The sequence below is a fragment of the Pieris brassicae genome, chromosome 5 (genome assembly GCF_905147105.1).
Source record: "Pieris brassicae chromosome 5, ilPieBrab1.1, whole genome shotgun sequence".
Taxonomy (NCBI): Eukaryota; Metazoa; Arthropoda; class Insecta; order Lepidoptera; family Pieridae; genus Pieris; species Pieris brassicae.
In genome coordinates this window covers 19,083,520-19,108,568 of record NC_059669.1, presented here as the reverse complement: position 1 = coordinate 19,108,568, position 25,049 = coordinate 19,083,520, and the positions used below count along the sequence as shown (strand labels likewise).

The following is a 25,049-nucleotide window of genomic DNA, read 5'->3' as shown; positions in this document are numbered from 1 at the left end:
AAACTACTTAAGGCCGTGACTTCTACTACGTATACTAAGTAATTATAATAACTACTTAACCTATGGAATTAAGTTACAAATGATTACAAAATTCAAACTACTTGAAAGCATAAAATCGTTATAAAAGTATCATGTTTCACAGTGGATCGAGTCGCCAAACCGTTAAGTGTTGATGACCCCTCGTAAAAATATCATTTGAATATATTTAGATTTTATTTATATACCCATAAACCTTTAAAGCGAACCAGAGAAATATCATTATTTTTTAATCAAAATTACATATAAACTGGATAAAACTACATATCTGTAATTAGGTTTATTACCTAATATTACTTTAAAAAAAAATATTTATAATTAAACAGTAATAAATTACATTTTATAAAACCGCTCCACGAATAGAATCACTAGCTTCCCAGCCAAGAGAAACATGTGTTAGGTCAGACATTTCTTCCCGTTCACCCCAATTAATATTTGGCTGAATATGAGCATTGCATTCCTTGATTGCATGCTATTTCTTCCGCTACAGTTAAACAATACAGTCCTTTGAATTAGTTTACATCAAATCTAAATTAAATTTGTTATTTATGTTCCTATATTTTCCACAGGTTGAAAACCCAACTATAATACAACATAATTTATTAAACAAAATACATTATTCCGTCCGCGTGTCCTGTACTCATTGTTATGTCTTGGTCAGACTGCCGGCTCTATATTTGCATTCAAGTCGAACATGTATGTATTACGTACATATATGCATTTTGGAGCGAATGAAGAAAAATAATAACCCATACTTGCAATTTTATTCATAACATTTATTCTCTGCAGTTTTTACCGAAAATAATTAGCCTCATCCGTAAAACAAAAATTCTTCATTTATTTAAAAAAAAACTAATTCTTATCACTATTGCTTACCCAAGCGATTTCAAAAGCAACAGGCATTTTCGTCCAAACATCGAAGCTGTATACGAGTTTCAATGATTTATCGCACATTGTTAGATAAATACCTAAACTATTGTTCGCTTGAGGAATCGAATCAAGGACGACCGGTCCGCGACATATTGACTCCTGCATCTGTTTTACTAAAACACTCCCTTATTTATGTGCATTATGGTTTATTTATTACCAATCATATCATACAAATATTATTCACACTAAGCACTGAATTATCGATTGATACTAGACAATAGTAGTATTCCTCCCTCATACATCTTTGAAGTTAGAACCATTATTTGTTCGCCTTTTTCACGGATTTGGTTGCTCTGGTACGTAATTAATGGGCTTTTGAAACTCCATATCTTTTTGAATTATGTATTCTTTTAAATGAAGTTTCGATGTCAACCCATATTACAGGTAAAATTCAATAGTATCGAGTAATGACACAAATAAAGTTTATATCGTTAAACTTGTTTATAAATAGATATATATATATATATACGTAATTATATTAGTAAATCATATACATTTTACTTTGAGCCAAACAAATTGTACAGCTCATATCAATGGAATTCATAACACAGTTGTTCTCAGAAGCAAGTGAGGCACAATTGACTAAGTATGCTATTAAAAACTTTAACGTTTAAATATATGAAGTACGTAACGTATATGATAAGAGTTTTTAGATTTGTCTATGAAAAAGTTGGATGCCTCGTTTCTCTTTTAAAAGATTTTTACAAAGACAAATTCCTTTTTTCTCTAGACTATCTCTACTTCCAAGCGTAATGAAATGAAAACCTTCCATTTGAGTGCCATATTTTTCTCGTCACTATGTAAGCGTTCCAGATTCGTTTATATTTAATAATGAAAAACTGAAGACTGGGAAGAACAGATGAATTATTAATAAAATACATAAAATTATTTATTTTCCTTACTTCGCAATATTTCTAATACGGCGCTGAAACTTGGACTGTGCAAGCATCCGAAAAGAAGAAGATGAATCTTGAAACGTGATGTTGGAGGCGGATGCTCAAAATTTTCTAGACAGCGAAAAGAACGAATTTGTAAATTCTCAGGCATCAGGCAACAGTGATAATCTTTCTTCAGTGTGTTTGATAACATTAGGATTACGGATACCTGAGCTTCTTCTGACATAGAGCACGCGGAGGTCCCGAACTTGGATGAGCTTATGGTGACCGGTTGAGAGGAAGACATGAGACCCCGAGGCTTTACAGGCGCTAAGGCTTGCCGAAGACAGAGGGTATTGGAAGTCATACTTCAATAACTTCCTTATGATTTAGTTGTTAAAGCTTATTGTATAACCTTTAATTATTTGAGGTAATCCTAATTGCCCATAACAACTGAATAGTTTAGATAAATGTGTCTGTGGTATTATAGGACTTCAGACAATAAACCTGCCCTGTCTCAATGAGGAAACAGTGTTTATTTACTATTGAATAGTAAAGCGTGATATTTTGATAGATCTTTTACGATCTACGTACAACTCAGATTAAGTGATCAACTTATTTATATCCCGACCTATCCCAACTTCTGTTCTCAATAAAACAGGCTTACCGGATTATCCATACTTTTATGGCTGTGAAAGAGACAGGTATACAATCGATATGTGATTGAAAAGAGATAGGTTGCATGCAATTTTATTGTGTATTTTTGGCTATGTCATTGAACTTTAGCGGAATGTTTACAATGCTTCAAGCTCGTTTAGTAAAGGCTCCAAACTGACTAAAAATTAAACATTTTCATGATCACAACAAATTTCGCAAAGGAATTATTAACATGATTATTCTTGATATATCCATATTTCTATTGAAGTACACGTGGAAAACTCTGCCCTCAATAATCATGCTTTTGGTTTATCTTCTCTGTAAACACAATCAGATCCGAGAAGAAGGATCCAGATCTTTCGGTTAACCATCGGTTAACGGGATGACTCAAGTACCCGAAAACATAAATAATGCTCTTAAACCTTTTATAAACCAGTTCGCAAGAGGTCAATGTCATTCAATTTCACATTAACTCACTAATAATTCATTGTTTTCCTTCAACATGAACTTGACCCCGTTCTTAAATCATTACACATTGCAAATTCTTATAATAAAGCTTTCGAAGAATTGGGTGTTAGAATAATAACAATAATGAAGTGTTTTTTTTTTCGAAAATAGTAGGAAAATTGTTAATCTGTGTATTTAAATCTTATAACCTAGTTAAAATTTCTTCGTTGCGTGATATTTTTTTATGTAGACCTACCCGTGATTAACACAATATAAAAAAAAATATATCGCTCAGTGCCTCATATGTATTCAGTATGTATTAATGAAACGTCCGAGATAGTGACGAACATTTTCCCTTAATTTATGCTTAATCAAAATAATTTAAGTGTTAATTACTGTGTGATAAACATAACGTATCTTGTTAAATGTAATCTGACGCCCACCGCAGGCATTGATGTGTTAAATTGTTACAACTACTGTGACCGCAATAAAACCACACAAAAAATACAATATAAATATATAATAAAAATAATTTGATCACTTCTAAAGAAAAATGGTGTGAATATCTTCTCCCTGTCAGTAAATGAACTTGTAAATCTCTCAATATATCTACACAATGTTGGCCTAGTGGCGTCAGCGAGCGACTCTCATGCCTGAAGTCGGTTCCATCAACGGCTGTGTACCAATGGACTTTCTATGTGCGCATTTAAAATCAACGGTGAAGGAAAACATCGTGAGGAAACCGGCTTGCCTTAGACCCAAAAAGTCGACGGCGTGCGTCAGGCAGGGAAGCCTGATCACCTACTTGTCTATTAGATTAACAGAAATCTGAGACCCAGACCTAAAAAGTTTGTAGCGCCATTGTGTTATTTTATTTATATCTCTACCCAATATTCTGGATTCCTTTAAAAATCGTTTACTTCTTGTTTCATTTGCTAATATTCACGAATTAGTTTCTTCTAGTCGTGACTAATATTGCTTTTCTCTAAAAAACCCCACAGCACATACCTAATGACCCAGTTAAATATCGGGCAGTGAGACCCACAAACATAAATATTGGTTTAGGCTCCGGATGTTTGCACTTACTAACCGCTACAGTTTCCGCTTACACATACTTATTAGAAGGATGTCGTGATCTTCTCAAATATGTGTATCGTTAAAACAAATTAAGTCTAATTCTATCGAATAACAGAAGTATTCAAATATATTTTTACTTATATCATAAATGGGTACACTGTTAAAAGTACATTTTTTCATTTTGGTAAGTTTTTAACGATATTTATGTATTGTAAACTCTGAACTCATTCCGCCAAAAAGAAATTATTTAAAATACAAATAAATTTGAAATGATTGGTCCCTGTGTACCTTTAATGCTGGCAGCATTTCCTCACTGTAAAGCCATTTGCAAAGCCACGCCAAGCACATTCATTCATTCTGGTTACTATTTACTATGCGCCAACTTTAATCTATGGAACAAGCCATTTAATATTCTGTTCTTATTCATATACTGTAACACGCTTGGTTGGAGGATTGTTACATATTATGCTAATAACTCATAGGCAATTATATATATCGTTACCCATGATGTCTCAGTAAACGTGTATAAAAAATTACACAGTTTTAAAGCAGTTTTTCTTTTTATTTCTGCGGAAATACTATATAGATTAGAGAGACAATATATATACAACGAAAGTTAATCAAAGTGATTTACTTTTAATTAATAAAGGTCATAGACCTGTGAACCATTAATGTAGCGCTCTATAACGCTTAATAAAGTGCTTAGGGTAAAGGCTTTATGTTTTTAGTGCACTTTTTGATAAATTAATACGAAGTTCTAAGGCATAACCTTGCAAACAGATGTTCGCGGGAATGTTAAGGTGCAGTTTCGCAACCGCCCGATATGGTGAAACAGGTCATTGCTAGCCACACGACCTTACGTACGCGGATATTTATCATACACTCATTAACCGACTCTTATCAAGATATTTTTGGGTAAAATTGACATTTACCTAGTGAGGAAGTGGTGAGATCATTGTTTATAAATATTTGCAGAATCTGTAACGCTATAAGGAGAGCGTAGCTAACCTCTGACCAAATGTCTGAAGGTAAAATCGATCCGCGCTTCTAATGATACACTGGTACGTTGGCTTGTAACTTTGGCTTATATGGGAGACAGTGCGCCCCTACACTAGTAATCTGCAAATCGGAAGTGGAGATAAAAGGTCATCCTTTTCTCGAAACAGTTTAGGCCATTTTCCACCTCCCTATAACTTTAATATATTACAGGAACAAAGCCGGTATAATGTTTACTGAAACAAACATATTCACAATAGTAGTACTATAAAATGAAATGTTGATAAGAAATATGATTTAGAAAGAAAAATATAACAATTAACTAAATATTCTAAAAATAGCCCCATTATATAAATAACCTATTTATTAAACAAGTATCGTGATGATTAATTATAGTAGGGCAGCCTAAACGGGGATTTTGCGCGTCACTCGAGCGCGTTACAAAATTATATAGAAATCTAGCACCACGTGAACCCTTGGGATACAGGGTGCGTTGATGGCAACCCGTCAGACGCCAACAACGGGCAATACGTCGCTTTAGTTCCTATGATATACCATCAATTTTAACAATTATAAAGAATAACTTAAGACTATGATTTCCGATTTGTTACAGCCGAATATTTTTATATTTATATCTAAAGAAACTATTATAAGGTTTATTTAATCACGTATCGGGTCATACTATCCTAAGGGACGACCATAAAGGGCAGTCACCCACTAAAATTGGTGCGTTGCCGGCTTTGACGGAGAAGTATGTATGTATGTATGTATGTAAGTATAAACGTATCTTCGAGGGAAAGCCCCCACTGTTCGCTAGTTCGCAAAAGAAAATGTCTAAAGCACCCCGTGGAAAACTTCCAGAAGACAATAATATGTCATACTTTATTTTTCAAAGAAAAATTGACAATATACATAGTGGAAATTGCAAGTTTGTTTTGTTAAAATGTATAATTATCGTACATTATCTCAAAGAAATCTACAAACATTGCATCTGACATTGACCTATCATCATTAGCACACACAGTTTGTTTAGAATACTAAATAGTTACTCCCGCGAATCGAACCCGCGCACGATTGATAGAAATTACACAATTGCCATCACTTAGCACTTGTTGACCAATTTTACGTGTGGTGTAAGTGATTAGCGGATAATTTGTTCATATTTTATAAACTCAGCTGTATTAAGTTTTTTTTAAATTACAGTTTTTATTTCTCCTATTATATGTAGAATTAATTTTAAAAGATATAAATGTGCCATAAGTTCATTATGGTGTTTGATTCATTTCCAGTTTTAGTTAATTAAACCTGAAATTACGGTCTACATATACAATAAATATGTTTATATATCGAAATCCACCTAATGACAGGACATACCGCATAAATCGAACAGTTATAAAATACTTCTTAAAAGGTAATCTATTTATTTACTTTTCAATAAGGAAATATAACAGACACAACACATATTAAAAATATGTAAGTAATAATAATAGAATTTTCCTTGAATTTTTTCCCAGATAATATTTTATTTTGGTTTTATAAAAGTATGAGGAACACAACTAAAATAACAAGAAATTCAATAATATGCACGAAAATGTAAACGAAGAAAACTAACCGTTTTTGAGTAAATTGCAAATATATAATTCAACATTACACACAAAATATAACTTCTAAACAGTTTTCATATATTTGTGACAGGTTCGAGAACTGCCTTAGTCAGTTTTTTTTATACATTTTAAGTAAAAATAAAATTTGTTCGAGGTTTTTAGCATTTAAGTTAGACTATAGATTATAATTATTATTTGGTATTGGTTTTAAACGAATAAATAAATAAAAAATTGTTATTGTTAATTAGAAAAATATGATTTACGCTTTATTCTTCGGGATTATTGAACGGTCACGAATGATTTGTTTGGCAAGAGTAGAAACTCTGCTGTTCGCTCTTCACATATCCCACACATAAATAATCACTGATGAAACAAGCTGTCACATACAAATTGAGTTATTGCCTGACGTTTCGCGATCTCAATTGAAACTCTAGGTTTGTTTTAGTCTAGTCTTGATAGATATATTAAAATGATAGAATTTTTAGATATAATTGATTACAGTAATAGTGAATATGCAACGGAAAGTATCGTAATACAGCGAGAATAAAGGGAAAGCTTTTAAAATATAGTTTAGTCTTATATTTATGCATTTTAAAATATTAATATGATTACTATGAAGGTAAAGAACATTGCAAATAATTTTACATATAACCCTTATTTATTTCTTATGATAAATAGAAAATTAAAACAAATTTAAAATGTTTCGTAGTACCTTTAATGCTGGCAACATTTCCTCGCTGTATTGCGAACACTTATTCGTTCGAGGAAAACACCAGCTCTGGGTGCTATCTACCTGGCGCCAACTTAAATCTTAAATTAGCATGAGCTCCGAAACAAGACTGGTATGGTTACATTAATACAAACCACACCGGTTTTCTAATGTAACGTATTGTGATTATATTATATTATTTTATAAAATAAATAAATAAAAAAATTAACTCCACGGCCCAAAAGTATGTACTGGATACGCACCAAAGGGAACACAATAAATATTAGTTTTTTTACGAATTAGTTTATTTAATATTAGAACTGAACAATAAACGAAAAATTATATATACTTGACTTACCTAATTTCGCAAAAGTCCTCTAAAATCCTTCATTGTCACTACCACTAACACTATTCGTCGCTTTCATCACTCACTTCACTGTCTTTAAGTTAATTGCACTTGGAAACCTGAAACAAGAAAATATTTAGTTAAATTCACACTAATATATATTACCTACATAGTTATACTCTAATAATAATCATATTACTTGTTAATTACTCTAAATCTGATAAAGCCTGTTGCATAAGCGATTTCTGTATATGCCCTTAAAAATATTTACATATAGAAACTGTATGCATTAAAAACTATATTTCAAGGAAATTAAATACAAAAAAAATTGTGAGCTTCTCAAACGAAATCATGGAATTCGTTTAATTAAACAATTATAACTGAAAGATTTTTAATAACCCTTAGGCTGGTTGAAGGTATTTTCTAATAGGCAAGTAAGTAGGCCTTCCGTGCCTGACCCACGTCTTCGATGGGAAAGCATGCGAGTTTCCTCGCTATGTTTTCCCTTACCGTACGCCCGAGTCAAATGCGAATTAACAAGAAGAAGTTATACAGCCTTGATTTAAACACAGGACCTCTGGGGTGCTCAAACCACTAGACTAACACTGCTACTTTATGGCTTTTATGACTTTTAATAAATAGTCCGCATCAAACTTATAGTTGGAATGGGCTACCAGGGGAAAAAAAATAAGGGCATCCCGGTCTTTCCCGATAGGCTGACAACCTTAAAGAAATTTCTGGGGAAGATTGGGAGAAAACTGCTCAAGATAGAGAGAGATGGAAGCCTATACTGTATAATAGGTCATTTAAAAAATCTATATAAAGCGTGTGTGTCTTTTGTAAAGATGGATGAATGTTACAAGGAATAAATGAGGCTTATTTATTATATCAGTAAGGAAATTGTTTTCAAACTAAATTTAAATAATAAAATATCTATAATCATTAGCCGTGATCAATCCCTTTGTACTACCGCGGTATTTATAGTTTTTACTTTATGGCAGTTGAAATGAAAGGTCGTGAGATCGAGACTAGGGTAGAGTATTTTAATTGCAATGCATTTCTCTTTGAACGAGAATAAATTATGAGGATTAATATTATAAATTGTCTTTATTTTAATCTAATTTTAATTATATAATTAAAGACTACGTTGTAAAAAATCTACACTAAACTTTTTAATAAATGTATGTAGAAAAAAAATGTATTATAAAATCCGAGAAAGCACCAATAAACACTTTATGTTATTAATAAGGAATTTATATTTAAAATATCTAAGAGGTTATTATAATTTAAATAATTGACAATGATAATAACTGTATTAGCTAATTCTAAATCAAAGACGATAGAAAATATTTTATGGTTTTTGAATTCGGTACAAAATATTCTATCGCAACTATATTAAGAAGAAACTATCACGGCCTATTTCCCAGTCAATTCATATCATTACAATATTCAAATTTCCCCGAATTCAATTAATATTCTATAAACTGGTCACACTAGTTCACATAAATACTGTCTCGCAAGGTGCGCCAGCGCCTCCACGTTGCCTTGACAACGCCGACGCGATTCTAATACTGATTAAGATTTAACTTGGTAAATACGAGATTTACAACAGTTATTTGACTTTGAGAGAAATTCTTTAACGATTAAGAGAATCACATGCTTTTCATATAAAAAGTACAGCCTATAATAAAGACATTTAAATGGAAATTGTTTTTTTTCTAATTAGGATAAAAGTTTCAAACATTTATTCAGTTTTTACGTTTGTGTTGTAATAAGAGTGTTTAGTGGAATTAATAAATAAGAGATCTTACGTGTTTTATAACCTTTAAGATGAAATCTTATTACATTAAGCGATGCATTCATACGACTTGTAATTTATTTTATTTATAAGTTCTAAAACAACGTGTATGCATAAAATTATACAAGATAATATGACATCACAAATTTTACACATATACGTACATCAATTATATTAGAACAAGCAACCACAAAATAAAAATTAAATGGACACTTACACGTTGGAAGATTGTTGTAAAATGTATCAATATTTTCATCAATAATAGGTATATTATTTGTTTTTTCATTTCTACTTGCAATATAGAGGGTTGTAGAATATTCTATAGAGGGTTGTGGAAGATAGAAAGGATTGCAGTCGTATAAAAACCTGATTAAACCTTTGCATATCCGAGGCATAGTATTAATGTGTGGAACACCGTCCTGAGTTCGATTACCGCTGAAGTAATAAGTCGGCATAAGGTAGATCTACCTACAATTATTAATAAACAGACGCAGCCAGCCAAACAATAATTAATTCCATTAATTTCAAATATTTTTTTATTCCAAAGAATTCTTAAAGATAGTTAATATTGACCCTTGATGCGGCCATTGACATTACAAAACATACTAATTGGAACAGAGATTACATTGATAACGTCGACCAATATATCACACGGATTTTGTAATTCATTTTAAACCAACATTTATTACCATTTAAATTCATTAAATTCTGTGAAATTATAAAAAAATCCCGCTACAACTTCTGTCTCTGAAGAAAAAAGTAAACAAGAAAATTATTGTACTACTAGTTTGTACAATAATTCTTATTATCTAATTAAGACATTTTCATTCAACATTCATTAAACGAAATCGTATTTCGTTGTTGTTTGTTGAATGTTGTTGTTGTTTGTTGTATTTACTCAAAATAATTGTCATTAATCGTTACACAGGCGGTTCAAAAAAACATTTTAAAAATGCAACTATTCAACTTTATTATCTAGATACATTATATATTGCCCCTGGAGAAATACTTAGATATGTATCCATATATGAATTTTAATTAACCTTTTAAGAGAACACATTTTTTAAACAAGAAGACTAAGTTTTATCCAATTCCAAGACACATAACATACAGACTCAAAAAGCAAAACATTCGAAATAGTTTACTATTCCAAATTAATGACTAGTATTTTTGTGTTTTTTTACAAGGCTGACATCTTGTATGGACAATACTGTTGCCATATATGTTCAGTAGTGTGTTGTTACGAAGAGTTAAAAAGTGTTCTAGTACAAATTTTTTCACATTCAATTAGTATGTAAAATGACGGCAATTGAATGTACTATAGCGACGTACACATATAAACACATATACATACACCTTGCATGGACTAGGACTCTATATAAGTCTAAGCTAAGGTAAATTATGATCATTTTAAGTAATTTCGTAAGCAAATTTGCTTTGAAAGAAAGTAGGTGAAAAGCTCCTAATTTTTTGTAGGTGCTAAAGGGTTTCATTATTCACGAGGGCTCTTTCAAACAACTGTGTTATTTGTATAAAGATAAGCTGTTGAAGTCACACCAGAATATTATTCAACAGTACGCATATATGTATATATACACAGTTCAGAGTCCGATATATTGTTTAAAAAACATCGCTTATATTATGTTAAGATATACAAATATCGCATTGATACTATTAATATATTGTTTGGTATAGTATTAAATGAAGTTAATTACATATAATTAAATATGCTAGGTAATAATATTCATAATATTAAATAAAGCCTTCTATGGAAAAGTTTTTACATCCATTATTCTTGATTTAACTTTTTTTATGGAACAGACGGCAAACGATCAGGAGATTCCCCTGATAAGTGGTGGGGTCGCAGTTGGCTTGAGAGGGCTTGCGAATGCGTTACCGGACTAACTTTAGTGATATAATTCTAAAATGTTGCTAATAGGAACTTGTAAATATTATTTCACTTTTGAAGTATCTAAGCAAGACAAGTTGTTTGGTTGTATTTCCATTATTAAAAAGTATCAAGCAAAAAAGCTTTGTATAAACTTTCTAAAGTATTATGTATTTAGTTTTTACGCTTTCACAATTAAGTACGGATTTAATAATAGATAAACTACGTTAAAACGCTCTCACGATTTTTGACTACAAGCATCAGGGGTCTGCAAGTAAAGCTATGTGCAAATGTAATATATAGAGCCGCAGGCACCAGCAAAGGTTATGTATCATACATGGAGTGTGGCCGTGAGTCAAAATGCGAAGTGTGACTAATTGCGAGGCTCCGACCTTACTCTACGCCTGTTCTTAGCATTACCCGATTATCAGGAAATGAGGATTATATTTGGAGTTTATAGGACAAAATCGCCGTCGATTAGAAGGCTAAGGACTTGGGCGAAATAATAATTTGTTTCAAGAAAGTCTAGAAAGATCAGTTTACCCGGCTGTGCTCCAATGGACTCTCGAAAACTCGACGGCGTGTATCAGGCACAGGAGGCTGACCACCTACGTGCCTTTTACATTGACAAATGATAATGAATTCTGAGACCCAAATCTAAATAGGTTGTCGCATCACTGTTTTTTTTTCTCACGAAAGTGTGACCATTTGACGTCTTGTTACAAGGTAACAATTGAATGTTTCAAAACGTCAATCACCGCTAAGTACAAGGCGCGTCCGAAACATATGTCAAGTGACAAACAAGTCTTGAACACTGAAAAAAAACAAATGAAAACATGTCCAATTTTGTTAAATTGTTTTAAAAAAGAATATATCTGTTGCTTTTCCACATATATAAGTATGTCGCACGACACACTTTATACTTGCACGCTTACGGTTACGTCAGCAACATTACACATGTAAAAGTATGAAAACGAATTGCAAAGCAATAGTAATTCTTTTGTTTTTATTAACTTCTGAAACTAAAGTTGCATTCCAATTGATTTTATAAAAATTAGGATACGCGCATTTCCGTACTGCATTACTATAATTCACTCTGAATGAACTTTTATGATTTATATAAGTTGTATCGACGATCAGGAACATCCGTTCTTGAAACACGCTAACAAATCATCTAAAAATAAATCTTATAACTTAATTCATAAGATAGATAATCGCGTAAATCAAATTTATTAAGAGTTATAAATTTGTCGTCCCGTTGCAGGTAGAGAAAAATTAGTCTTATTGACTTTATTTAAAAAACTGGTAATTTCAAGTAGTTTAAATGTTTGAACAAGAATAAAGCAATACATTATGTCCATCATATTAGGTAAACGACATGAATACATACATTATATTTCTTGTATGTTTCTCACGTGGGAACAATATATAAACATATTATGTTCCAGTAGTAGATCCTATCTTTAATAATCATAATGTTACATTAAAATGATTATGAAACAAATTTGTAACTGTGGTTTTTAGAACCTCGTGATAGGTTAGGATAGCTTAGTACTTAGGTCATTGTAAGGGTATATTAATTACATATTTCTATTTATCAAAAATCATTTTTGATACCTCTTAGTTCGGATCAATATGGTTAAAAATAACGTAATAAATCATTGAAAATACTTTCTTGTCGCCATAATTTCTTCTCGCACCAAATGAAACTTTAATAGCCATAATAAAATTTACCATTGGGTGCAATAAAATTGTATACAAACGTCTAGATAACCTCAAAACAAACAATATTAAGAGCGATCATGGTAAAAATTGATATTCGTGCGCTCGTCATGTGTTTGATCTATTTCTGACTAGGAAGTTATAGATCTTTGTGCCCATGCACACAGCCCTTAATCTTTAAAAATACCAGCTTGGCCCGGCTTTGAAAAGCCAAGACTTCGAAAAAGAAGTAAATGCTAAGTGCGTAATTTATATCTGGTCACTATCATTGATAAAATTTTCTCAACCCTGCACAAATTTTCTTGCATATATATTACCGAGTAGTGGGACGCTCATTCCTAAGATTTGATTCCCGGCTGTACACCAATGGACTCCATTTCCATGTGCGCATTAAACATTCGCTCGGAGGGTGAAGGAAAACATTGTCTGGAAACCGGCTTGTCTTAGACCCAAAAATTCAGTCAGTGTGTGTCAGGAACAGAAGGCTGATCATCTAATTGCGTAAAAGATTCAGAAATCTGAGGCCCTACCCTAAAAAGTTTGTAGCGCCACTGATTTATTTATTTTTATATTATGCCGAGGCATAAATATCAAATACCTAACACATATATATCTATCGACGAACAAAGCTAGAAAAACTAACTTAAATTGGGACGTGTATCTCACTCGCTATAAAATACAATTTTGTAATTAAAAAATTAAGTTCTTTCAACATTAGAAAAAATACTAACGCAGAACAGTTGACGAAGACAACTGTATGTCATGTGGATATATCGCGTCACTTTGGTATGTATTGAAAAGTTCAATACCTATCATAATATAAAGTGCCTTTAAGCTGAGCAGCAGTATTTAATAAAACAGTTCAAATAGTGAAGATGTTTCAGTCTCAAATGTCAACTATTTTAAATTCGGTCGCGAAACAGTTCGACAGTGACTTCCGTCATTTCGACACATTTCCCGCGATTCCTGAGGAATTTTAACAAATTTGTATAAATATCGCCTACTATTAATCACAGCCGCACAATCTTTTGTTGCACAATCTTTTTTATTTCAAAAATCTTTCTCTAACTGATCCTACGTAAGTATATACATTTTTATAATTGATATTTTTACTGTCACTTAAATAAATAGTTAAATATACATAAAAACAATGAATTTCTTGTAAAATACGGGACTCTGTTAACTTTAACAATATATCATGGTCGCAATAAGAACATGCTTGCTGAACTTGCAATGTCGGAGTTTTTTAATTTATAGTTTTTTATTTAATAATTTAATAAAATGTATTTCCGTTGTGTGACGTAAAATATGGAATCATTAAAACTTATTTTTTCCTTGGATTACCGACGCTTTTAATATTTAAACATAGAAAATGTTAAAATTTGAAATTAAACCCAAAACACCATCAAAGACCCACTGACACACATTGGACGGATTTATAGAAACAAAACCTATGTTATGCATTATTCATGAATTCATAAGGGACAGATTGCATCTCATTCAACCTAAGGTTTTCTGTACACGATCGAAAAACAAATAGTAAAGTATCCCGGAATTCGAATATACTTTCATATATCTTGATACAAGGACATTTCTGTAAGAGTAATAACTTTAGTAGTAATTAGCCCCATGCACACTCCACATAGTAAGTATTTTATAGATACCGAACTTAGTGGTTACGGCTGATGAAAGAAAATCAACCGACAGTATATATTTCATGAAATTTGAAGCAATAAATGTGTTTTCTGTTCATATTTCATTAACTATTAACAATTATTATTCAATAATTCTTCAGTATTTAAATCCTACAAGATTTCCGAACTAGAGTCGTTATTATAATTTAAAATCATATATTATAAGGAGTAATTGAAATTGCACTTTTTTACTAAAGAAAAAATATTTTTCTCTTTCTGTTAAATTTTCTCTATGATGTGGTGACTTCATTATTTTAAACATTAATTTTAAATTATAATCAAATTATATGATTTTAACAACCAAGGCCGTACTAGAAGCCTAAACCATGATCATAGCGATAGGGCAGAACCGAGAACAAGTTTGTTTCCAAGGGCTTTGTGACCGACTCAAACGACCATATGTTCCATAAATCATTATTGACCTTAAACTATTCTTGTTTAACAGTTTATTACTGTTTAAATGACTTTCTTCTTTAAACCAGAATAAGCGAAGCCAGCATATTTTTAGAGACCTAAACTCAAAATACTTCAAAATCAATAGTTTTATTATTACCCTAGAGCTTTTCAACTGAGCTGAAAGGTTATAAATAAAAAAAATCATCAACAAGGTCTAGATAACATTAAAAGTTTAGGTTCGATTCCAGTTGTTCCTAGATTGTTATAAGATCTATAATAAAAAAACAAAAACGCACGAATTTGTGTTAATCCCTTTAAATTGCATAATTCTTGCTGGTTACTGCAAAACTAAGATTCATCCATATATATTATCAAATGAGGTGACACGGCCGTGTAGGTTTGTACGAAGGTGATAAGCTAAAACTTAACGAACAGATTGTACTGTTATTTATTACCTATATATGTGATTCTTATGTAACGATGGTATATACATATGATGGTAATTGACTGAAATACAATGATTATTGTAAGAGGTCGTAAAAAGCTGGAGACGTGCTGCAGACGGAAGTTAATTTCTATACTTTTAAAGAAAAATTTCAAATTTAAATTTTCTCGTAACGTCGAGTTTATATCTGTTAAAATCATTTAATATAAGTTTTAACAAATACAATGTTTGAATAATATACAAAATTAAGACTCAAAGTAGAGCTACTAAACTGTAATGTAGACATTATATATTAGGTTTTAAATTCCACAGACTATTCATAAATTGATTCATTTCAACCAACAATGCCTGTCATGTATACAAAAAGTAACAAATTAATTACGTTACCTGTGGGTGGTTTAGTTAAAGTACAAAGTAGCCGGCATTGACTGTGTACTATAAGCTAGTCATTACAACCTACGTGCCAACCTTTAATTTTAACTTAATTTGCTGATTTCCTTGAAAAATTGATTGTAACGGAATCATATTACCAATGCTTATTTAACGTGAATCATATGAAAGAATGGAAATTGAACATATTAGTTTGCAATGTTTGGTAAAACGAAAATATTTTCGTTTAAAGAAGGTTGTATAAATTTTAAAACAATTAAAATATTTCAATAACTCCGACCGTGATTGTTCAACAGTGCCTTAAACGACATCAAGAGTATCTGGAAATGTATAAAACAACTTAATTTTAGTTGTTCTTTTAAATACTGATAATTGCGTTAAGACAAGTCTCTTGTTTGATTAGGATTAATCAAATTCTTTTACGTTTAAAAGTGGAATATAAAAATATTAAAACTAATAATTTATAGAAAGATCATACTTGAATCTATTTTCATAACAGCAAATTGTCAGAAAGTGGCGAAAAATCGAATTTAGTTTAAACCCTAATAAATAAGGGGGTTATGGCACAGTCAAAGCTTATGAAAGGTGGGCATCACTCCATGCTCTTTGGGGATCTTAATTTATTAAAATTCAAGTAATTACCTCACCAAGTGGCAGTATAACATCAGCAAGTCCTAGCCATTTACATCCACGTCGTGCCGTATGAATTTTACACTCACTGCTCTCATACCAGGGCAACTATCTCAACTAGGCAGGGCATAAAGCGATCATCCTAATTGCGAGCCAAAAAACTAAATAAAAGGGTCAAGCACAGGTCATAGGTGGCAGCCCTGGCAAGTGTCTCACCTTCGATGGCGATCCAGTTCAAAGAATGAGCATCCGGACTGATACTTCATAAAAATAAACTCGAATACTACTTAAGGTTACTTATCAAAAGTGAATAATAAAAACGGTAATTTTCGTACTCACATCAATAAATGTCAAAATAAAAAAAACAATCCTTTCGTAGTTTTCGTAATCTCTATAAATGCTTATCCTTGATTTTATTTTACTAAAATAAACACTTGTATACAGAACTCAAGCAAAATTCTTAATTTTTATTGATAAGACCTCGCACTGAATAATAAAGAAATTGGATTTAACACGTTGTAAATTATTTAAAACCAAATATCAAGGATTCACTGACAATGATGATTATGAATGCAGTTATCAAAGCAGTTTAGACATATTAGTTTATAGTTCAAACATAAAATCCTTTTTCCCGTAGAGTAGAGTATTACTTTAATAAAAAAATTTTTTTTTTTATTAAAGTAATACTCTACTCCATTGTGTCCAGGGACTTTATCTATCTCTCAAATTACTAAAACCAAACAATTTACTAATTACAAAAAACAAGTTCACGAATAATGTACGAGGAATTGCGCCCCGGCTCGCCCATGAATATTGTTAATTAAAATATTACCGATGTATCTCGCGAGACTCGAATATCAATACATTATGTATTAATGTAGGCACCGATCTCTCGTATCGGATGCCAAGGGTCCGAGAACAGTGCCACAGAGCGTGAGTGGGTACGCCACATGATTCTATGTGTCTAAACTATCCTTTTTATAGATTAGGACATGTGTGAAATGGCGACACTGGTTCTAATACAAAATTCGACTAAAGGATCTAGACTCTGACTGATAATGCAACCTCAGAGATATATTTCTTAAACAATCGAGTTAATTCGATTTAACTCGACGCAATTATTTAATCAATCGATTTAAAGATTAATTGATTTGATTAAGTTCATCAATGTTTCTCAGTTAGTTAAGCGTTAATAATATGTTTTCATTCATGTAAATACATATGTCTGCACCATGCTCGACTAATAATTCATCTAAAAAGATACTTTTTAGAAGCTTTTTTGCTTACAAAGTAAAAACATCAAAATATTATATTCTAGATATAATTCTCTCCTCCTTCTGAACTAAATTAAATATAGTTGGAGAGCTCTTGAATCTGGATTTAAGCTTTGAGCCAGAACTAAGAACAGTGTTATCTGATCTTAAATCAAATACACCTGTATCAACCAGATAAAACAATTGCATATATTACCGCGTACCAAAACATGACCTAAATATAATTAATGATACGGCTAATGTATATTAATATCTGAAATCAAATAAATATATTTGATAGTAAGATACGCTATATATAAAATTTTTAAATACAGATATGTTATAATAATAATATCAAACAATAGAAGTTGTTAAAGATAACTGCATAAAATGTTTGTATAAAATTACTTAGTTCTGAGAATAATCACCAGGGGCGCTGTAAGCTTTTCTGTATATTTTAGTATACGTTACATATGTTCAAATGTCAGAAACTGTCAATGTCAAAAGGATTATAGCACTTTTCACATGAAGCTAATCATGATTAAGATTTTTTTATTACATTTTTATGTACAATTGTAGTACATTTTCACTTAATATTTCTGTCTAACTATAATTACATACAATTTCAATCATACACTACTTTACTTATAACTATTATTTATATGTTTAATAATAACCAGCTCCGTGCTGTAATGGTTAAAGCAAGCGTTAAAAATATAATTTCAAACGAATCACCTTACGTAAACTCATTACGAAATTTTCGCCTTAAAACGTTTATCTCGAGATAAAAAAAAATGCCATAATAGAATTTGGATTTCTAATAAATTTGAAAATAATGTATATATTTTAAAAACTAATTAAAGCATTATTCAATATTCATAAACATACTTACCCAAACTCGTACTAGCACGCGAACATCAACGACTATACGATTATCTTATAGATAATATTTATTGAAATACCTAAAATTATTGATTAACTTTCTCACGTACGCCAAAAAGGTGGAAATCGATATTTTATTCGAGTATCACAAAGACAAATATTTTTAAAACAAAACTAAACAAGACAATATGCACTTTGATACTACGCAAAATCTAAAGTCTTTGACCATGAAAACCGCAGAAGTTTCAACATTATAAACGCCAAATAGTTGTTAAATTATGATAATTAAACACGCTTTTTTTACGTTAGAGTTTATTATTATTCTACGTAGATAAAAAGCGTGCTAAGTAGGTTTTAGTTAAGTACCGCAAGTATATTTTTAACCAGGAATGTAATGAGAACAATGAAAAATTTAAGTTTCAGGTAAACAACCCGAAGTTAGAATTTTTTGTAGAGTCCAAAGAGTATTTAGTCAAGGATTAATAAAAACCGTATAATTTATTCACACGCGTGAAAAAACAACGAATTCGCGACGGTTATTTAAGAATCTTCAACTTCCGTTAATTATAGCGTGAAAATTATGTAATATACAAACAAAACGTGACATACTTAAATCAGAGCTTGTTTTCATTCAGATACACATTTACGAATTTTCACTGGCGCAACGCGACGCGAAGTTGATAATACATCCTCTCGAGCGGAGAGTCGCTAGCACACTGGCGGCGCGTACGGCGATTACAGATTAACTCGGAATAAAGCAGCGGTTGCAGCGTGCGAATGTCCTTCTAGCTTCTGCTTTACTTTCACAAGCGCTTAATCCACAGTACGTTAATAATTTAGTTTATTGATAATCCACAGCTATTTTTATTTACAATTTTTAAACTAAAAAAAATAGCCTAAACGGTTACACTATGTATACAAAAAGCACGTACTAGCCGAGACAATTTACTAATAATTTAATGGTTGAGATGTGTGTGTGTGTGGGAATATTTAATGTGTAAAGGTGTAAAAATTTGTGCGTTTTATATTTTCTAATAATAATAACAGTTTATTTACACCACAATAGCGCAAAACAGAAGAAATTAAAATGAAAGAATTCAAAGGAAGAGTTGTCTTGCTGCTAAAAGCAGTATAATGAATTCTTCGCGTGTTTTACGGAAAAATATCTGTTATTTTTTTTTTCTACTTCATTTGTACTAAGTTTTTAAAAGGAGATTCACCAATGACTCCTATTTATTTTTATGCTGTAAAAAGAATGAATTATATCGCATGAGGGCGAGGAAAATATGTAAAGAATGGGAATAGTATGTAGTTTTGTGAGTTGTCTAAAACTTCGACGTGGTTTTTTACTATACATTTAAACATGTAAACATACAACTTATCTGGAAAAACCTATTAAAAAGGTCTATTCTCGTGTTTCCTATTATGTTAGCTTCTTCTACCTACCCGCTGTTGACGACACCCTTCATAGCGTAGAAAATTTAGGCATGACATAATTTAAATAACCAATTTCGACACGAATATTGTTACTGTAGGTGTCCACACTGTGGTATGCTGGCTTGAGTCAAATATCAACACGCTGCGTTTAGCGCTGTAAGCAGTACAAGTAAGAAGGTACGGGCAAAAGTCAGTTTGAACCAGACAATTTCTTTCTTCTTTCAAATTCAACTATCAAATTGCTACTTTTTATTTTACAAACCTTATTATTTATGACACTAATCTGTTATTGCCGTATATGGTAGAGTAACGTGGAGAATGTGGAAGAATTCTTAAAAGCATCAAAAAATTACATAAATTGTGATAAAAGGAAAACCTGTTCAAAACGCATGAAGGAGCATGACCTCCCCCTTGATTTCCCCGAGATCCCCGCTGATTTTGTATTGTAGGGGTAGAACTAGAGCTGGTTGGTTCTGCTCTTAATCATTGAATCAATCGTTTCGACTGAAAAAACTGATGAAACCTTTGCGACTTTTTATAAATGCTCTTAAAGTAATTTAACTTTAACACATAGTAGCAAACTCTCTTCGATATTTACTTGTAAGATAATTCGCAAAACACCGTTATTAGTACAAACTTTATATCATACAAGTATGCTACGTAAGTATTAACTATATGCCTCTCACGTATGGTTACGCAACATGTTTACGAAGATGCGTCTAGGTTGCCCTAACAAGGATGTCTGATTTGCATGTCTTTTATCCGCCGATCTAAGAAAATGTTTATCTTGGCAATTGTCACGAATAAGGACTGCAGGTGTACTTAGACGTAGTTCATCCTTGGAAATAACCACGGACTATGTCATTCGTAAGGCGTCCATACAACTTCCAATACTGATTTTAATCCTAATTAGTATATGAACCTAGAAATAATTGTAATAAGTACAACAACCTTGAATTTCGTCGCCATAGACGTCGTCGAAGTTCTAAATAGCTGTCAATGTTTTTACAGCGAAAAGCGACCTATACTAGGTTACATTTTTAAGGCAGTTTCTGCCGCGTACCATCGCTATGTCCAACACAAAACAAAAAAATCCATTCTCAAATAATGTACCTTTCTTTAATAAAAATGTTTTTAATTGGCTAAAATAATATATTTGAGGCTTTACAATAGACTAAATTGAAAGGGATTAAAAATGGTAAAGCGCAAACGACGACCCCAAGTGTGATGGGAGTTGTCCACATTCTAAAACTGCTGACCAATGCTGGCTCGAAGTGGCTTGTGTTAGGGAAAAATGTATATTTAAATTTCTTTTTTTTATAACGTAACCGACTTAAAAAACGCTTGTCGCGGTGATTCAGGTGGTATTTCTTATTCTGCGTTGACATCCGATGATGAAACTCGGATGCCGGTATTTTAATCCGAACAACTCGATTCGACGATTAGAATCGCTCTTCGGTGAATATGGTCACGTGAAAGGAGCTGGTACTGGGCAACTCCCGCCCAGGGGTGAGAACCATACTACACGTGGGGCCGAATTTGCGCTATTGTTTATGTTAGTAATTAAAGGCTTTATGTATTTTATTTTGATGTAATATAATTTACAATACGTTAATTAAATAAAGTACCTCTAATAAAATAAAAATAAAAAGGATATTTATATAAAGTTTTAGACAAAAATATCGGAATATTATTTGGTCTTAATTTCTTGATTACATAAAGTCAAAGCATCAATTAGTTAACTACTGATTAAGGGACTATAGGTAGTGAAGGACCTTCTTTAGATTTGTAACTAAGTAAGCATTATCTGTAAATAAACGATTATAAGTACCTACAGTTCTAAGTAGTAAGAGCAATAAAATATAAATATGTTAAGTTTTATGTGACAAAACTGGTGAAAATGTAATCGATTATAAAAAACTATCAAATTTACAATGTATTATATATTTCCAACTACGTACTCTTTGCATCTTTTGTCAATTCTGTAATAAAATTTCGTTCTATATAAACTATCATTAATTAAATAAATTAAAAGGTTGATGTGTGTATTTATGTCTATTAATACATTTCAAATCTATAAAGATTGTCCCGGTCTCAATTTAACAATTTCTGGTTTGTTCGGGTCTCCATTACCCCTGACAACGTACACAGTTACAAAATCATTATATTTATCATTATTAACATAGTTAACTTTATAATCATTATACTTTTTGTACAATTCATCATTATTATAATTAATAGACTCAACACCTCGGTTAGTATTTGGGAACGTAAAAGTTGTTTCATGATTTTCTGTCGAAACATAATTTGAATTTTCAGGAAACTTTAATTCCTTTCCTCTTCTATTATCATTTTCTACATTTTCGTTGTCAATATCATCAATATTTTCTGGAAATATCCATTTGGAATAAATATCAGTATTATAAGCATTATCAGCGTTTGGATTATTCTGAATACGCTTCTGTATTTTGAAATTCTCTCCGTAAGGGAACGCAAATCCATAGTTTTGTTGGTACTGTTCATATGGTCTTTGATAACCATACCCTTGATTTTGATTAACGAAACCAATATTCTGCTGATGTGGATTAAATCCAGCTTCTGGATGATTAGGTTGATATAACCCATAATGACCATTTTGAGGATTCCCCTGCAAGTGATTGTAGAATTGTTGAATGTTTTGTCCCTTTTGCGGTGCATTGAAGAATCGAAAAAAACCTCCATTATGGTTGTTTAGATAATGTACCAATTGCTCAGTGTCCGTAGGGCAAAGAGGATACCCATACCGGCAGGACGCAGGATTTCCCTTTGAGGACATTCCTAAGAGAACTGCTCTACCGAAAACGAACAGAGGGTTTGAGCTAATACCACCGTAGGCTGAGAGTAATCTGAAAATCATACAAAAATTATCAGACCTTAGTTATTATACAAAACTGGAGCTAGAGTTATACAGACAGTCATTACCACTTATTTAACTGTCTTATATTAATTTGTAAGCGTATCGAAAATAGTTATTTAATTTAACATAATAATAATGAAATACTATAAACCGGTTGGTGGTTCGGCCATAGCAAGGGGGAAGAGAAAGGGATCAAATAAAAGTACCCAAAAAGCATGCATGGGGAATGTCATGAAAGTGGATGAAGCGAGAGATGTCAGGTATAGCTCCCTACCCCTTAGGCAAAAAGGCGTAATAATATTAATCATATTTTGAAACCACTTGAACGCAAAAGTCATTAAAATCTGTCCTTCCAATCGTTTCGGAGTTTGATTTAATTAAACTAACGTTACACCATCAAATTTTGATACATCTCTGCGGCGATAATAAAACCGTAGAAAAATCTCTTCGTTCTATTGCATGCAAGGATCAGTAAGCTGGCAAGACTATACTCGTCAACTAACGTCATAAGTGGCTGTAATCCAGTCACAGATTGCAGAACGTTGGAACTGCCTAACCCCCCACCAGCCGCTTCACATAAAAGCCGCGGCACACATTGGAAGTCGTCGTACAGCACTATCGATGTTAGTGCTTCAGTCACTCGTGATAGGGCTTCTGTGGCAAATGATGGTCGTTCTGAAATTTAATTAACGTTCAATACACTAATTTTTTTGACAATTAATGTAAAGATGTTGTACTATATTTAAGTAGTATTTATTTATTTACAATACTGATAATTAAAGTATTTAAATTATTTTTTTAAACGTAACATATGAAGGATGTGGTGCTGTCATTAAATTATAAGCGCCTATACAATTATTTTAGTAATGACTTCGACAGTCAACATTGCCTAAATATAAATCTATAGAATATATTAAGTAATCGATTTCATCAGTGGCGGATTTATTAGCAGGCTGAGTAGGCTGGAGCCCAGAGCGGCAGATTTTCGGGGCAATATTTGGGAACCGATTTTTTTTATTCTACTTCATAGAAATCAAAAATAATTTCTGCATGCTGACGATCTTTTTATGTTTTACAGAACTGTTGTCTGCAACAAAATTTTCCGATGGCTTTTCTCTCTTACTTGATGTTGTAAATTTGTAGCAAACTTCCATATTCAAGAGTAAAATAGCTAGTGCGCCCTCAGCTCACACTTTGTATGACTGAAAAGACCGAAATTGCAAAAAAAGGTTTCAATGAAATTTCCCTCTTCTATCATCCCATATGTGCTCAAAAATCAAACCCAAAATTAATTATACCTGCAATTGAATTATAGAGGCAAGTACTGACTTCACAGCCTATACCCTGATAATGTGTAAATCCGCCACTGAAATCTTTAGAAAAATACTTTAGTTCAATGTTTTAGTTATGATTGATCCATACATTCCTATTTATAGAAGTTTTAATTATTTTAAATATTCAGACAGTTCTTTTTGTATACATATGTGTAATCAAATAAGACTTACCATAAAAATGTCCTGTATTATAGTTCTGAATATTGTTGTTTTGATAAGGGTTTCCGTAAAATCCATTTGGATTTAGTCTTTGAGATTTTTGTCTCCTATTTCTTTTAAATTTGTTACGTGAAAAGAAAGCTTTAGAACCGTCGTGGGTTTTGAAATTGTTGTGATCAAAATACGGCACATTCCTTGCGATTGTGTCATTTTCTTCCAGATTAAATATTTGTCTACAAAAAATTGTAACTAGACATTTAGAGGCAACTTTTAAATATATTTTATAAAAATTAAAAGTATAAAAAACAGTTTTACCCTCCTTTGTACTACAACTAGTTATGGTTAACGCACGTAGCGTGGAGGTCCTGGATTGCTTTAGGGAAATAATATTTGTTATCGGCTATATAGGTTTAGGATATAAGACAATAACTTAAAATGAAACCGATTA

At 31.8% G+C, this 25,049-nt stretch overlaps 2 protein-coding genes across 6 annotated transcripts in view; both read right to left on the bottom strand.

The window, feature by feature from the left end:
- The window catches only part of LOC123709286 (inverted formin-2), a 71,486-nt gene extending 51,990 nt beyond the window's left edge, over positions 1-19,496 (bottom strand). For 2 of the 5 annotated variants that reach the window (XM_045660487.1, XM_045660493.1), the window contains exons 1-2: positions 19,385-19,496; positions 7,690-7,796 (exon numbers count right to left, since the gene is read on the bottom strand). The gene's annotated coding sequence lies outside the window, so the exon portion shown is untranslated. Of the gene's footprint in view, positions 1-7,689; positions 7,797-16,652; positions 16,676-18,785; positions 18,873-19,384 lie in introns of those variants that run through there. The other 3 variants (XM_045660491.1, XM_045660488.1, XM_045660492.1) reach the window with 3 other exon arrangements.
- Positions 19,497-22,286: 2,790 nt separating this feature from the next.
- LOC123709555 lies at positions 22,287-24,793 on the bottom strand. Its single transcript, XM_045660960.1, has 5 exons — positions 24,787-24,793; positions 24,614-24,742; positions 23,612-23,783; positions 22,844-23,097; positions 22,287-22,402 (listed from the first exon to the last, which is right to left on the bottom strand). The coding sequence occupies exons 1-5, from the start codon at positions 24,791-24,793 to the stop codon at positions 22,287-22,289; spliced, it is 678 nt and encodes a 225-aa protein (XP_045516916.1).
- Positions 24,794-25,049: the final 256 nt, after the last annotated feature.